The sequence below is a fragment of the Apis cerana genome, linkage group LG16, assembly GCF_029169275.1.
Source record: "Apis cerana isolate GH-2021 linkage group LG16, AcerK_1.0, whole genome shotgun sequence".
NCBI classification, from domain to species: domain Eukaryota; kingdom Metazoa; phylum Arthropoda; class Insecta; order Hymenoptera; family Apidae; genus Apis; species Apis cerana.
Genome location: NC_083867.1, coordinates 1,797,798 through 1,815,478, shown reverse-complemented (window position 1 = coordinate 1,815,478; position 17,681 = coordinate 1,797,798). Strand labels below are relative to the sequence as shown.

The 17,681-nt window shown below is 18.8% G+C and overlaps 5 protein-coding genes across 9 annotated transcripts; 2 read left to right on the top strand and 3 right to left on the bottom strand.

Annotated features, from left to right (window-relative positions):
* Positions 1-104: 104 nt before the first annotated feature.
* Positions 105-6,281, bottom strand: LOC108000257 (cyclin G). 4 transcript variants are annotated; one of them, XM_062086311.1, is made up of 7 exons: positions 6,079-6,281; positions 2,672-2,919; positions 2,140-2,553; positions 1,799-2,053; positions 1,475-1,683; positions 805-872; positions 105-723 (listed from the first exon to the last, which is right to left on the bottom strand). In XM_062086311.1, exons 2-6 carry the CDS (start codon positions 2,789-2,791, stop codon positions 827-829), a joined length of 1,044 nt encoding a protein of 347 aa, XP_061942295.1. In that variant the 5' UTR covers positions 2,792-2,919; positions 6,079-6,281; the 3' UTR covers positions 105-723; positions 805-826. The 4 variants fall into 4 exon arrangements, with proteins under 4 accessions (XP_061942295.1, XP_061942294.1, XP_016915972.1 ...); XM_062086310.1 differs by having other exon boundaries at positions 105-711; XM_017060483.3 differs by lacking the exon at positions 6,079-6,281 and adding an exon at positions 5,041-6,063.
* A 1,206-nt stretch (positions 6,282-7,487) lies between these two features.
* Positions 7,488-8,793, bottom strand: LOC108000407 (putative glutathione-specific gamma-glutamylcyclotransferase 2). Its single transcript, XM_017060713.3, has 2 exons — positions 8,657-8,793; positions 7,488-8,213 (listed from the first exon to the last, which is right to left on the bottom strand). The coding sequence occupies exons 1-2, from the start codon at positions 8,789-8,791 to the stop codon at positions 7,674-7,676; spliced, it is 675 nt and encodes a 224-aa protein (XP_016916202.1). The 5' UTR covers positions 8,792-8,793; the 3' UTR covers positions 7,488-7,673.
* A 466-nt stretch (positions 8,794-9,259) lies between these two features.
* Positions 9,260-10,202, top strand: LOC108000409 (uncharacterized). Its single transcript, XM_017060716.3, has 4 exons — positions 9,260-9,399; positions 9,532-9,709; positions 9,814-9,987; positions 10,068-10,202. Exons 1-4 carry the CDS (start codon positions 9,333-9,335, stop codon positions 10,081-10,083), a joined length of 435 nt encoding a protein of 144 aa, XP_016916205.1. The 5' UTR covers positions 9,260-9,332; the 3' UTR covers positions 10,084-10,202.
* Positions 10,203-13,566: 3,364 nt separating this feature from the next.
* LOC108000408 (trafficking protein particle complex subunit 5) lies at positions 13,567-15,080 on the top strand. Of its 2 annotated transcripts, none has more exons than XM_017060715.3 (5): positions 13,567-13,629; positions 13,748-13,829; positions 14,210-14,378; positions 14,446-14,755; positions 14,861-15,080. In XM_017060715.3, exons 3-5 carry the CDS (start codon positions 14,212-14,214, stop codon positions 14,957-14,959), a joined length of 576 nt encoding a protein of 191 aa, XP_016916204.1. In that variant the 5' UTR covers positions 13,567-13,629; positions 13,748-13,829; positions 14,210-14,211; the 3' UTR covers positions 14,960-15,080. The 2 variants fall into 2 exon arrangements, with proteins under 2 accessions (XP_016916204.1, XP_016916203.1); XM_017060714.3 differs by lacking the exon at positions 13,567-13,629 and adding an exon at positions 14,094-14,124 and having other exon boundaries at positions 13,812-13,829.
* A 218-nt stretch (positions 15,081-15,298) lies between these two features.
* Positions 15,299-16,411, bottom strand: LOC133667459 (uncharacterized). The gene is made up of 3 exons (XM_062086313.1): positions 16,158-16,411; positions 15,624-15,767; positions 15,299-15,536 (listed from the first exon to the last, which is right to left on the bottom strand). The coding sequence occupies exons 1-3, from the start codon at positions 16,296-16,298 to the stop codon at positions 15,468-15,470; spliced, it is 354 nt and encodes a 117-aa protein (XP_061942297.1). The 5' UTR covers positions 16,299-16,411; the 3' UTR covers positions 15,299-15,467.
* Between the last annotated feature and the right edge of the window lie 1,270 nt (positions 16,412-17,681).

Sequence of the window (17,681 nt, the reverse complement as noted above, 5' to 3'; positions counted from 1 at the left end):
ATTAGTTAATAAAAATTTCTTATTTACATTCGTTCATACTTTATAAACATAATACATAAATATTATCTTACAACAAAACATCAAATAGTAATTTAAACTTTGCATAATTTTTAGCATTATAATTTATTAAACATTTTGATTTTCCTAAATAGTTTTATTTATTATTTATAATCTATTTTTTAAATAATTTTTAACTTTATATTTATAATCACATGTAATTAATTTTTTGTGTTTTTAACACGTTTTGCAAAGGTATGTATATATTTATAATAATTCATAATATACGAATTACAATGGACATTGTATCACATTTATCTTACTACTATACGACATTCGATTGTTATTTATTTCTTTTTTACGGCATTCATGTTGTTTTTGATATAATATTAATCATCAATAAATTTGAGAACGAAATTCTCGTTCATTTTATAAAATGTATAATATAATTAAAAAAAATATATATATATGTTTCAGTACATTTAGTACATTCAAAATCAAATTTAGTATGAATTAGGTACTGCACTGAAATATTTTTTTAGCTGTTTTTCAACGCATGTCATAAAAAGATATCACAAATTTCGCTATTCGACGTAAATACATTGATATTTGTACTTTCTATTTAATTTTTAATGAAATTTATTTTTAATTTTAAACTGAAATCTAATTTTTTTCTTGGTATGTTGAATAAATATTAATCTTCTGATCCAGCACCTTAAAAATAATCTATTATTAATTATAACATATTTTATATATAGCATTGATTATTATGTTAATATTTACAATTATAATCATTAAATAACTTACTTTAAGGCCTCGATACTGCCACTTAACGTCTTTTATTTCCATGACGTCGACCGAACTTACGATTTTTTCTGTAAATAAAGAAAAATTAATATTTATCAATATATATTATAAATATTGATTCAAATTGTTAAAAAATTAATTAATGTGATATATTAATGCGAAATCTAATAATATTAATATAATATACATATAATATACATTAATATAATATAATATAATATACATAGATTATATATTATAGTATAGTATAGTTAAATGATTAAATAGTTATATGATTAAGGATATAATTAAGAAATTTATAGAAATCCAATAAGTAACTCAAATTTTTATTTATTCTTTTAAAATCATTCAAATGCAAGGCATTCATTTAATTAGTTTTTTCTATTATTCATATATTTTATAAGTTTTTTCTATTATTCATATATTATAATAAAATAATTAAACAAAAATTTCATTCAAATCAACAGCACTTTGACATACTTTGTATTGTATGTCAAATTGTATTATAATGTATTGTTTCTATTTTTTAGATAATATGTTTGTAACAATCTTTATTTAATTTCTTTCCTTAGAAAATTTCGCATGATATGCTATATTTTTTAATCACTTTTAGTCTAAATTTTATAATATTGTTTAATTATCAATATTATATGAAAGTAAAAAAATATACCTAATTTTACTCGGTGAAGGAACCGGAGTATGTTCGGCAATAACAGGTAATACAGAAGTAAATTTGTCAGTTGGACGTAAAAGGCGTGCTGTACGAGAAGATAATCTCCATATCAGTCTTTGTCTGTGAGGAGTTTGCTCTTGAGCATTATATTTGCTCAACACAGCACCCACAGCTTCATGTGTAGAAAAAAAGCTTGTGTCTGAAATCTATATATATAATACATATATATATCAATATTTTATTAAATTATTCATTATATTCAAAAAATATAAATATGTAAAATATAATAATTAAATAATAAATAATAAATATATAAATTACCTTACATATTTTTTGAAGTTCTATAGCAAAGTCCAAAAGTCTAAGCATTTGATGTCTTGATGTTATAGATGTATTAATAGTAGAGGAACTAGATATAGCAGTTGTTGATATGGGAATATCGGTATTAGTGTCTAATCGATTCACTGCACCATCTAAATATGTGCAGAGTAAAACAAGTGCCACTTCTGATGGTCTCAAACTTGCACAATTACCATCACACGCAACCATTTCTAACCTAAGTAAAAGCTCAGATTCCTAAAATGAGATAGATTTAGCAAATTTATATTATATATTATATTCATATATTAATATAATATTTTTAATACAATTAAAATTATTACCGTAACAATACTGGTATACATATCTAGTCCTAAGTGTGATGCAATTGCAAGGAACATTGCATTGAATAATTGAAGAAAAGTTAAAGATGTAATAGGTTGAGTACCAGGTGCCCATTCTAACTTATTCCGTATTACTTCTGACATACGTTTAAGATCACCACCTGTGCATTTACACTGAGAAATTGAAACTAAGTGATCAGCATCCAATGACTGTGCTAACTGAACAGCAGCTATGTGAAAAGCAGATACACTGATACAAGCCATATGTTTTGGTCTTGCTTTCATTTTTGTTAAAAATCGATCCATTAAATTAATAGCAACAAAAAATACATCTGATGGTAGATCATACCATACTTTCAAACATCTTAAAACATGAGCAGATCCATCACGAGCTCCAATTGTTATTTCATCATTCTAAAAGAAATAAAATTATTTAAATAAAAAATATGTACTAATATAAATATGTTTTTCTACAATTAAAAAAAGTTCTTTTAATTTAATATAAGTTTTTTAATATAATTTATATACATACTTGTGTTATATTAGGCAATTGAAGGTTAGGTTGATATTTTACTTCAAGGACCAAGGCTTCTTGCAATTGTTCAAGTAGCGGGTGGATTGCATCCGGTACAGGCAAGCCCGATGTGTCCATTCCTGCAATGTGTGACTGACAGCTCACTACAGCAATAATGAAAAAATAAAATAATATAAAAAATGCGTAGTGTGGCTGATAATATAAATGTCACACAACAAGAATGGCGCAGCTGGCTAGCCTTGTATCTGTAACAAAAATACAATATTAATATAACATTAATATAACTGCTTAAAAAAAAATTTAACTTGAATTATTTATAACTATTATATTAATAATAATAGATAATTTATTCTTAACATATAATATCATATATTTAATTGATTTAACAATTAAGAATCAATTTAACAATGATTTATTCTTTAATAACATAAATTCAATTATGAATATATATTTGTATTTAAATATTTAAATCTGTATAAATTAAATATTTAAAATAATTAAATAGTTAAAGAATTATTACAGTAAAAAAATATAGAAAAACAAGAAATATTAAATTAAATTTTTTATTATAAAATTACTATTTCATGAATTACTATTTCATGAAAAGAAAATTTCATAATAATGATTTTTATAATGTTTATTAATATAATATTTAAATATTAAAACTTACGAATATTATTAAAAATAATACTTTTTATTATTTTCTTTTGTTATTATATATATTTAGTATACTTATTATGCATCATCATTGAATTATGTACTTTGAAAGTTATAAAAAAATGTACTAGAAAGATACTTAATTCGAAATAATTTCGATTGTAACCGATTATATATTTTTTATATATATAACTTTGAAGATATATTAATTTAAAACTCAATCAATAATAATAATAAATATTATATATATTATTATATATTATTATATATATTAAATATTATAATTATACAAAAATATATAAACAATATATATTTATTATATATATTAAAAAAAATGTACTGCAATATTATTATAAAACTCACGTAAAATTTTTAAATATGTTATTACAATGTAATGGAATATATTATTTAATTAAATTAATTTTAATTGAATTAATTAATTATCAATATAGAAATATCAAAATGATACATAATAAAAAAATATTTTATAATACTAATTTATAGTTAATTTATAGTTTAAATTGAAATATCAAATATAAATATAAAAGTATATCAATATCAATAATTTGTTGTCAAATATAATATTATTACAATATCATTAATGAGTATGAGTGAAATTATAAAAATATTTAAAGATTTTATATATCTTAACAAGTAATTTTCAAATCATTTACATATTATAATAATGTGATGAAATAAAAAAAATTAAATATTGAGAATATAAAAAAATTCGAAACAAAAAAAAATAGAAATTATAAAATAATAATAATGATAATGATAATCGTAATCATAATAATAATAATTCAACAACAACAACAATAATAATAATAATAACAGTAAGACATTTTTTTTCTTTATATTCACGAATTAATAGTATAAAAAAATAAAAATAGATCTTAATCTATTATTATTATTATCTATTATTATTATTACTACTATTATTATTATCTATTATTATTATTATTATTATTTAAAATAATATAACAATAAAATTTAGTAAACAATAAAATTTTCGAAATCTATTTTTTGAATATACAAAATATCAAAAAAAAAAAACGTTATATGCCATTTCGATAATATTCGAATTGTTATTATCGTATTCAAAAGAAGATTGTAGAAAAAATTTCGATCGGATGATGCAACAATGAACTGTCAAAATTAAAAGATCGTAATTTGGACTATTCTTATCGTTAATGAATGAATATGAAAACAAAAACAAATTTAAAATATGCAAATATGTAAATGAACTTTTCCCTAATAAAATAAGTATAAATAAAATTTGCAATAAAATAATTCATAAATATTAAAATTAATAATAAAAAGTTTAAGAAAGATATTTTGAAAAAATATAATTATTGTAAGTACATGTAAAACATATAAAAATTGAAATCATATTATATTTATATTTGTATTATTTTAATAGTTATAAGGATAATAATAAAAAATATGATATAATAAAAATAATATACTAAGATTGATTTCATAATGTTCTAAAAATATCATAATATGTTTGTTTGTTTTAATTGTTTTAATAATAAAAAAGAAATTACTATAAAAAATTAATATGATTAGGTTATGAAAAATTAATTGATATAAAATTAATTTAATATAATAAATGTTACTATATCATCATAATGAATCATAAATTAATTCGTTATTGACAATAAAATACATAATAATTTTTCATATATAAAAATTAATGTACGTACCATTTATTTTAAATTTATAATACAAAATTAAGATCATTGAAACTATATGTATATTTATATTGCCTTTTTTCTTTACGTAAGAATAATGAGCTCCCGCAAAGAGCAAAATATACACTACACATAAACGCGTACATGAACGATATTGTAATTCGCATCTGCTTGTGAATCATCACGGACGAAAAATATCCGAATTACTACGGACACGTACGAATTTAAACGAATTTAACCGAAGTATGTAACGTATAAAATTGCTTGTTATAAATTGCTAATTATTCTTATAAAATATTCTTTAATAATTCATTTATTAAGTAATTCAAAAAAATTTTTTAAATTATTCAAAATTTAAATTAATAATTATTTAAACAAAAATTAATAAACAATAAAAATTAAAACGCAAATAATTGTATATCATAAACAAAATAAATAATTCGCATAAGAATTGAAATTTTAAAATATTTTAGATTACATTTTCTATTCTAGAATATTTTTTAATAATCTTTATATCTATAATTATATAATTATATATAATTATATCTATAATTATATATAATTTATTTGACTTTATTTTTAGTATATTTGAAATGAATTTATTATGTTCTAATATTAAATAAATTTCGGAATAATTTTTATCTTTTTCATTAATAATTATAAATATTATATTACATTATTATAATATTATTATTTATTAACATTATAATTTTTAAAAACAATATATAAAATTATGACTTATTTGTATTAATTTGTAGAAAAATAAAAATTTAATTTTTAATATAATTATAAATATTATAAATATTATAAATATTTTTAATATAATTATAAATATTATAAGTTTAAAAATATTAGCGAATTGTAGTAAAATAATTAATTAATATTATATTATAATATATATCAAATAATCAAATATACAATTAAAAGTCATTGTAATTGTAGTTAATAGTTATACTATTCCCGTTATTTCGCCATTTTGTTTAGTTAGACATTTGAATGTATTTTGTAAATATTTTCTGAATTATAATGAAATTTAAAAAAAAAACTTACCCGGATGCGTCCGAAACGCTTTTACGTTAATAAATCACCCAATTTTGGCTTTTTTATCGTGTTTATCAATATAGATAGGAAACAGATTCACGAACGAAATACTCCGTTTGACAGTTGTTCTAACAATAAGGAATGGTGGAGCTATGAACGTTCAGCTGATCGTTATACATCACTACGTCTTCACAGTCATGCGTAATAAGAACTAGTTCTATAAGCATGGTTTATTTTATAAAAAAATCTAAATATAATATTATTATATGAATCATTATCATTATTAATTGTTTTTAAAAACAATTTTCCTTAATTTTAAATAAAATTTAATGCTATTTTCATATTCATTTTATATTAATATGTTTTAAGATTATATAAATTATATAAATTATTAATACATTATATTTTTTATAATATTAACGATTTTATATGTAACGTATAAAAAAAATATTTTTAAAAAAATATAAATATATAGAATAAAAATAATAAAAATAAATATTTTATTTATACATTATATATTATATTATATTTTTAATCATAGTGTCAGTAATCAAATTCTTGTCCATACATTTAGATGTCCTTTTGATTACATTATAGTTCATGAGCAAACTTCAATTGATTCTATTGCAAAATTTATTATAATATTTGACAATCATTTCATAATAATATACAAAAATAAACTTCTCTTCATTTAAATAAAAAATAATATTATATTTTTATAAAATAATAAAAAAAATAATAAATAAAATTATTTTTTTTTAAAGTTACATACATATTTTTCCATAATCATCTATTGTAATATATTTTTATTACAACTAAAATAAGTTAAGTATCTTTTAAGTGTTTTAAGTTACTTTTAGTTTCTATAAAAATAAATGCAAATCACTAGATACAGTTTGAACTATATGGATAAAGTTTTGGGAAAAAAATTATTTTTTTTATGAACAAACTAAAAAAAAATAGAAAAAAAAAATTGTGTATTGGCAGAAATATATGCAATAATGATTACAATTATATTACTAATACAATAATGATTACATGGAAAAATAAATATATAATAAAAAATAAACAAAAAAATTTTTTTGCTATTATTTCATAAAAATATATCTTTCCGTTCGTTTTTTATTTAAATAAAGACATAACTTTTCATTTTTGTATTATGATTATATTTATTAAAAATATATATATTATATATATATATATATACATATGAACATAAAAATAAAAAATATAAAAAATTTTTAAATAAATAAATATATATATTTTAATATTAATATTTTTGCTTTATTTTCATGAAAAAATAAGTATTTCATTAATAATATTATATATTTTATAAAGAAAAAAATAATAAAAATATTTTTTCTTTTTCATTATTATATAAATTATAAATTTATTTTTATTATTCAAAAAATATAAGATTTCTTATAAAAAATTTATTTTTATTTTCTAATTGCACAAATAATACAAATAATTGTCTATTTTCTAAAGTTTTCTTAATTATATAGATAATACAAATAATTTTATTTTTTAAAATTTTAAATACAATTTTTTTATTATCATCAATAATCATCTTTGATATATAAATATTTATTAAAATAAAATTCTTATCCATTTTCACTAGTACATAAACTTTCATTTAATTTTATTTTTATATTTTTTTCTTGTTCTAATGTTTTAACAGTTGCTTCTAATACATATAAATGTTCATCATTTATACCTGGTGCTATTAATCTCATTGCAGATGCCAAATTATATAAATATTCTGTGTTTGCTCCACTAGGACCATGAGACACTAATATTTGTTTTGCTATTGTATATATATCTTCTACACCTGCATAATTTGGATTATCTTCTCCACCTATGTAAATTGTAATATAAAATGGTGTGTTTTCTGAAACTGATGATAATAATTTTTCATTTTCTAAATCACTTGGAAATTTATTATTTGCTAAGGAATACGATGCAGTATCTTTAATTGAATAAGATGGATAAAAGAGCACACTTTTTCTTTCATATCCTCCTTTTTCTCTATAATCCAAGTGTTTTACAACTTTATCTTTGTTTTGAGGTGATATTCTATAAGCAACACCCCATACTTCATCATTAGGATTATCAGAATTAAGTAATGTTACAACACGACCAGGCTATAATATTATTACATAACATTATTATTTGTTTAAATATTAAATATAATGTATCATATATCATATAAAAGTTAATAATATAAGTTATTAATAAATAATAAAATAATTTATATATAATATATATAAATTTATGAATTCTATTTTTAGATATATATATCAAATTATATTAATCAATTAATTTAATATAGAAATTATATTAAAAGAAATTATCAAAAAATTTAGAAATAAATTTTCATAAAAAGAATTTATTATAATTTAAAAAATCAATTAAATATAAAAATATAAAAAAATATCTACAATTTATAAATATTTTGTTGAATTCTTGGAAAATATAAAAGTAATTATGATTAAGTTTCAAATTTCAATTTACAAATAATAAAAAATATTTCAAGTGAAAAAGATTGGTTAAATAAAATTTTATATTAAAATAATTAAATACATACTCTACTAGGTATTCCTCTATGATCTATGCTTTTTTGATAAAATCTCCTGATATATCCTTTGATGTGACCAACAAGAATTTCTTCGTACGGAAAGTCTGCTTTCCATATCAGCGAACCATAACCAAATACCCACATTATCACTTTTCTTATCAAATGAAATTTAAAGATTAATTAAAAATTATATTTTTTTTGTAAAAATATAAATTTCGAAGAATAAATTTCGAGTTATTTCCTGTATTCCTAAAAAATATTCAATATTGAATTTTCATTACATTATCAAATAACATATAAATATATGTGGATATTTTATTAAAAGTTTTAAAAATATAACATAATAAAATATTTTATATTAAAATTTTAAATAACATTTATAAGATATAATTATTTCAAATGAACTATAGTTTCTTACATATTAAAAATTTTTTAACATTCAACGAATATTTCATGAACTTTTGTCAAAAATGAATTTGAATTATGTTGTGAAATTATAGTCAGTATGTATTTGTGCTTAATTAAAATTACATTAGATAACCACACAGATATTCAATCAGGATCAAATTTTTTTATAAAGAATAAATTTTTATATAGATCAAAATAAATTGTACATAAATTTTAATGCCTTATAATTTTGATTAATATATACTTAAAAATTTAATATAAAAATTTGAATTTCAAAATGTTTTCAAAACTTTTGTGCACCGATGTTCTTGCCATTCGATGTATTGATAATTTAATTTTCGTAGGTTAGTATAATATATGTATATGTAACTATTTGCATAAAAATTATAATTTTTTAATATCTTTAAAAAATAATATTTATTGATTAATTATTTAATTAATTTATTTAATTTTTAATTATTTTATTATTTACATAGGTGTGGGATGCTCATTATACATTTTTAATGTTAATACTTACAAGTTAGAAAAAAAAATAAACTGTCTTTACCCATATAATATACATGGGATTATTGAAGGTCCTGATAATAAATTAACTGTGTTTGGTGCTAATTATTTTTGTACATATAAGATTTATTATGAACAAGAAACATTGATGTAAGTGAATTGAATATTGTATATATAATATTTTTTTGATTATTATGTACTTTATATATTTATATATTTTTATAATATATATTTTTTATTTCTTTTTATTTTAGAATTAAAGAAGATTTAAATAAAAAAGAACTCAATGATTGGATAATAACAGTAAAATGGTTATTATACGATGGATATAATTATTTATGTGTTCTTTTAGCACATAATAATGTTTGTATTTATGACATATTTAACAAATGTTGTCAAAATACATGGTGTGAAGAAAAATGTATTTTGTATCCTTATATTTGTAATTAAATGAAAATATTTATTAACTAAATGAATATTAAACTTAACTTTATTATTAGATATGCAGGATTTATATTGAATAATGATAAAAATCTAATTATTTTTAGTGGAACTGTATATCAGGAAATTTTAATATGGGAAGTAAATTATGCTTATCATATTGAAACATCACCAGTCTTACATCGTTTACAAGGACACAATGTAATACATTAATTTAAAATTATTTTTTTCTAATTTTATTTTTATTTTTATTTCAACATTTAAAATTATAAATGATTGAATTTTAGGGTGTAATCTTTTCTGTCATGTATGATCCAATTGCACAGTTTATTTGTTCTACATCAGATGATAGAACAATTAGATTATGGAAAATAAATAATAGTAAAAGCAAAAATTGGAAGAACATTGATATAAAATTAGTGCGAACAATGTTTGGTCATACAGCTAGAGTATGGAAATCTATCATTAAAAATAATATTATAATTACAATAGGAGAAGTAAATATTATTATACAAATATAATAAGTATTTATAATGAAAAAAATTTAATTATATATTTATATTTTTAGGATTCTCTTATGTGCACTTGGTCATTAGACGGTAAATTACTTAACAAAATTTGTGCACATCATGGTGCTGCTATATGGAGTATTGATGTATCAAATGATAATAAAATTATTTTCACTGGTGGTGCTGATGGTGCAGTTCATGCATGGCCTTTTGTCAATGATTATATTCAAAAAACTATATTAATACCTAAAACAAATGCATATTCTTTACCAAAATATGTTTGTTATTTAAGTAGTGGTAATCTTTTAATTTTTTATGAAAATGGTACTTTATTTATATTTAATAGATATTATAATAATGTGGAAGAATCATTATATTTAGAAAAATATAGTACATATTGTATTATGGAAGTTTCTTTGTGTCATTCCCATATTTGTTTTGCATCAAAAGATGGATATATAAGAATATATAAAGGTAATATTAAATTTTTTTTATAATATTACATTGTTATTACTAAATTATAATATTATAATATTAATTATTAAAAATGTTTTCCATAATGATTTTAGAAGTAAAAGTTGCAACTAATAAAAAGTTACTACAGATTTTAGAAGAAAAAATAATGGAGTCACAAATATTTTCTGTGCAATGGCTAGAAAATAATAAGTTAGTAATTTGTGGAATAAATGGAATTTTAAAAATATTTAATTTTACTGTAGAAGGTATTTAAAAAAATATGCAATAATCTTTGTGTAGTTAATGTTTAATTATTTAATCTTTATTATTTTTATTTCATACAGGATCATTTACTATACAATCAGTATGTCTTTTACCATATAGTCGAGAACGTTGGTTAACAGCAGCCATTTTATATGAAGGACTATTAGTATGTGGAGATAGAGCTGGAAATATGCATATTTTTGATCTTAAAACATATGTCCCATGTAATGAAACAATTGTATTTGAAACAAATAATAAACCTATTCAAACTATTAACAAAGTTCATGGAAAAATTGGTATTCAAAATTTCATAGTTGTAAATTCAAAATTAATATCAGCTGGTCGTGATGGAATGTTAAGATTTTATGAATTAAATAAACATAAAAATACAAAATTATTATACATTTTACATAAACAAAAAATGCCAATGGATTGGATTGGTGGTCATTTAAAATCTTTTGATGATACTCTTATATTAGGTTTTAAAGAGGTATATATATATATATATATATGTATGTATATATATATGTATATGTATATATATATATATATATATATGTATGTATATTTAAACAGATATTATATATATATTTATAAATATTTTTTTGTATATATATTTATATATGTTTTATTATATATATATTTATTTTTTCTTATTATTATTTATAGGTTGAATTTGTAATATACAGTATGATTCATCATCGAATTTTAATGAAAATTCCTTGTGGTGGTGGACATAGATCATGGGATTGTATTTTAAAAAATAATCTTATTATGTTTCTATATATTCGTAATAAACAAGTATATGCATCTGATTTTTCATTAACTTCTTTCACGTTACCAGTTTTATTAGTGAGTAATTTTTTTCTTGTTTTATTTTTTCATGAAAATATATATTAAAATTATATTATATTTTTTTTTTTAATTTTCAGAATGGTTTTCATACAAAAGAAATATCTTGTATAAATCCAATATCAAAAATTAATCAAAACAATATTTTTATATCTGGAAGCGAAGATGGTACTCTTCGTATTAGTTACATTTCAAATCCATTGTTAAATAATAATATTCACACTTTTCAGACATTGAATATTTTTGATGGTCACATCTCTAGCGTAAAATTTATAACTTGTTTAGATTTGCAATTTATTTTTTTATGTAATAAATATCTTATATTTTCGGGAGGCGGAAGAGCACAGATAAAAGTTTGGGAAATTGATATAAAAGATGATGAAACATTTTTACATAATAAAGATATTTCTTGTCATGATATTACATGTCATATGTTGTATGGATTTGATCAACATCGTAAAAAGCAATTGCATGAATCTAATCATTCTTACAATGTGCAACCCGAAACTCGGTATATGGATATTGAAATTTATTATTGTGCTACAAATTTTTATTATATAGTACTTTTTGTTGCTTGTGCAGATGGATTTATAAGGTACTTTTTTCTTAATATTTCTAAATTTGAAATATAATATTTTACTTTTATATTGTACAAATTATGTACAAATAATATATTTATAGATATAAGTAGAATATAATTTTTTTTTAATGATTTTAAATTAATTTTTAAATTTATATATATCTTTTCATTTAAATATTATTTGTAGAGTATTTTTATATGATATTAATACAAAAAGTATTTCGTTAAAAGTATCTTCAAAATGCGTAGATCGTTGTATAACAAAAATAGCTGTTATAACATATAATGAAAAAATAATTGTGTTAATAATGTCAACTGATGGAATCTGTCGATTTATTGATTTTACTGATACTATTTCAAATATAATAGAATTTTCGCAAATTGAAAAACAACAATTTGAAAATTATAAAGATATATTTATTACAAAGTTTAATTTGCATCAATCTGGAATTAATTCATATGACATAAAAATAATTAAAAAAGGCGAATATTTGTTAGCAACTGGAGGTGATGATAATTTGTTTAACATTATTCATTTCAATGTACAATTACAAAATAAGAAGATGGAAATACATATTTCATTATTATCGAAATGGAGTACTTCAACTGCACATGTTGCTCAAATTACAGGTAAAAAAACCATTTATTTATATATGTCATTTTATATTATATAAATTATATATATTTCATATTATAGTTTATTAAACTAAAATTATATTTATTGAATTATGTATATTTGAATTATGTCAAAAAAAATTAATAAAATAATTTCCAGAAATTAATTTGAAAAAATACTTTTTAGGAATAATATTTCATGATAAAAATACAATTTTTAGTGTTGGAATGGATCAACAAGTGATTATGTATCATTATAATTATAACAATGATATTTTATCTGTAACAATATTGAAAAGAATGTTTACATTTGTCACAGATATTAAAGGCATAACTTCATGGTATAATTCAAAGTATGTTTATTACTTAATATTTGATATTCTAAACTAAAAAATAGAAAATAATAATGATAATAATATTACATTTTAATAGATTAATATTCAACTAATATCATATTAAAATTTATTTTAGGAATGAATCAGTTGTATGTGTATATGGTAAAGGATTTGAGATATTGATTTAATGATATATGTATAAGAGATTCTGAAAACAGGTAATATTATGCATTTTTGTTTTTTAAAAGTTTAATATATAATATATAATTATAATTATGATATATAATATATAATAATAATTATAAATTGATAATAATATTTAATAATAATAATAATGTTAAATAAATTATTAAATTATAATGTTAAAGAAATATATAATAAATATATTATATATATATATATAATAAATATATTATATATATATATATATATATATATATATATCATTACTTTCAACTTAAAAAATATTTAATTCTATTTAGTATCACTAGATGGCGAATCTACAAGATAAAAGTTAGTTTTTCATTCAATTAACTAGTTAAAGTTTTTTATTTTTACGAATAGTAAATTGATAATTTATATATTAATTATTTTACAGAAATGACGAGTATTACAATATCAGCAATTCGAACACGAACAAGTATCCTTGATAAATCATTAAGTAAAGGAAAGGGAGAGGTTAGCTTGAGTTGTTTTGCACTTTTGTTTTCAGAACTCGTACAATACTGTCAAAATCGAGTGTACACTGTACCAGAATTACAAAATAAGTATGTAAATAATCGAGTTTATTAAAAAATTATTATACAAAACAAGTGTTTTCTATTTATTGGTTAGATTGGCAGAAATAGGTATGGAAGTTGGCCACAGAGTAACAGATCTACTTGTCGTACGAGAGAAAGGTGGAAAACGTGAAATAAAATTATTAAATATTTTATTATTTATTAAAAGTACAGTATGGAAATCATTGTTTGGTCGTGAAGCTGATAAGTTAGAACATGCAAATGATGATGAACGTACTTATTATATCATAGAAAAAGAAGCAATAGTAAATAAATTTATATCAGTTCCAAAAGATAAAGGAAGTTTAAATTGTGCTTCTTTTATTGCTGGCATAGTTGAAGCTATTCTCTGTGATTGTGGTTTTGTATGTATTAATTTCTGTTAATTATTATTCTTAAAAATTATTTTCTTAAAAATTGTTTAAAAGTTAAAATTATTAAGGTAATGAAAGATATATTTCTTTTTATAGCAAGCAAAAGTGACTGCACATTGGCATAAAGGAACAACATATATGGTTAAATTTGATGATGCAGTTATTGCTCGTGATAAACAACTTGAAGATCGATAATTAAATATATAATATATATGTGTATATATACATATATATTTTAAAGAAAACAAAATTAAAATAAAATATAATATTTAAATATTAAAAAAAAATCTTTTAAATAAAAATCTAAAAAGAAAAATCTTGGATTTTATATCAATTTAGTAATTTAGTCATTTTTTAAATATAAAGATTTTTTATTATTAGGCTAATGAAATTATATTATATCATATATATATATATATATATATATATATATATATATATATATATATATGAAGTCATATACATGAAAGTTAAATAATATGAAATATTAATATAAAATAATAAAATGTTATAAAATTAATTTTATAACACTTATTAACTAGTTTCATCATGCTGTATTTATTTGTAATTATTCTGTACTTATATTACATAGAACAATATATGTAATAATAATATATAGTATTTATTATCCAATAATGTTTAAATTTTATATATTTATTAAATTTTATTAACATTTATAAATATACTATAAGAAAAAAAAATATTAAGAAAATTTAAATTCTCTATCAGCATAGCTTATTTGACCAGTACGATATAAATGTTCATTATCATCCTGTAAAATATAAAAAAATTACTTTCATGATATTTATTAAATAAATATTTTTAAATTATTTAATAATTATTTAATAATTAATTTTACTTTTAGTTTATTTAAAAGCAATACTCCTGCAAACATAGATCCAAGTAATATAAAACCACTTGTCAAATGAGGATATAATTTTACTCTTGTGATATATTCGTGTTGAAGTCTCAAACCATTTAAACGCATAACTGCAGATTCCACCTATATTTTTTATTATTATATATATTTTAATATAATAATAATGCTAATTATAATATTCCCTTAATACAAATATCACAAAGAATTAATAAAATTAACGTACTTTTGAATATATTTGAAAACATATTTATATTATTTATATTTATATTTTACATTTTTTGGAATGTTATTAATGAAACATTATATGAATAAAAAAAACTTGTTATATAAGTTTATTTTTGATATAAAATTATAAAACTATTTCATTTTTAAATTTAAAATAATTGTTAAATGAAAAATGATTAAAATAATTAAATTTCATTCAATTACATATGAATCTAAATAAATCAATATAAAATACATTTTAAATAATAAATTGAAATTATATAAGGTTAAAAAGTTATCGACACATACGGGCATTGTTTGTTTCATTGGATTATGAATTTCTTTTAAATATTTTTGACGTAATTCTTTTCTTCTCGCATCTCTCCATTGTATTATTTCTCGTTGTTTTGGTGATACATCAAACGAATTTTCGAATGATGATGAACTCATTTTATTTGATGCAAAATTTGCTCTCAAGAATATTTCCTGATTCACAAAAATTATGCGCGCAGAGTTACCAACAGAAAATTATGAACAGTTAGCCAAAATACCCAAATAAAATACTGTCAATGATGTTAAGATATCAGACAGTAACTATAAAAAGAAACCATACAAAAAAATCCGTCATTTATTAATCTAGCTAGTTTAATAAATAATTTAATAAATATTTTAATGAACATTTTTATGTATTAATTTTTGCATTTGTTTTATTCTCGATTTTCCAAAAAACATTCCGAATATATTAACTATCTGTAATATGGCTATAAAATAAATGCAAGTTTAAAAGAAGGTTTAATTTGTATATATAAAAAAAATAGAAAAAATAAAATATACATAAATAAATAAATATATATACAATTAATTTATATAAAACTGAAAAATTTATTTGTATTGCATATTTATAAAAGATAAAAATAAAAAATTAAAAATATATATATATATACATAACATGAAAATTATAAAGTCAAAGATTTTGTATTAATTTTATATTATTTTATATTTTGTATTAATAAATTAATTGTCACATTTATCAGTTTCATTTGGTAATAAAATACTTATCTTCTAAAAAAAATGTCTTTGAAAATATAAAAAAATATATTTATATCACTATCTATTCATATAAAATTCATTATTAGTTTCTAAATTTATCATAATTAAAAAATTATAATCAATTTTTATTTTTTAAAAATTGTTTTTTTTTATTGAAAATGATGTAGCAATTATAAATATTGTATAAATATATGTCTTGTTTTCTATTTTAATTTAATTTATATTGAGCAATCATTTTGTTATTAAGATTTACATATTATTTTGTAATATTATAATAATACATTCTAAAATTAAATATAAATATAATAAAAAATATAATAAATATAATAAATATAAAAATATAAAAAATATAATAAAAAGTTTTTTAGAAAATAAATCATTGTTAAAATAATTATAAAAAGACTAATAAATATATTTAGCATTTCTATAAAATATTCATATTTTTTAATAATTTTTAAATATATAATCATTTTTAAAATTATATTTGATATGCATAGATAGAAATATTATATATTTGTCTTAATTCTTATCCATATCTTTAAAAATAAAATATAAAATTGCAGAAAAATCACTATATCACCATTGCGAATAAAAATTTATAAAATTTATAATTTTTACATCATAGTAAGTAACATAACCAATCGTATCATTTAATTTTTTTTTCCAATTTATTCCTCTATTAATCGTGATATAGAATCCAAAATCACAATAGAGAATAATAGAAAGAGAACAAATTAACGAATTTGACAATGCCATCTATTCAATAATACGATAATACTACTA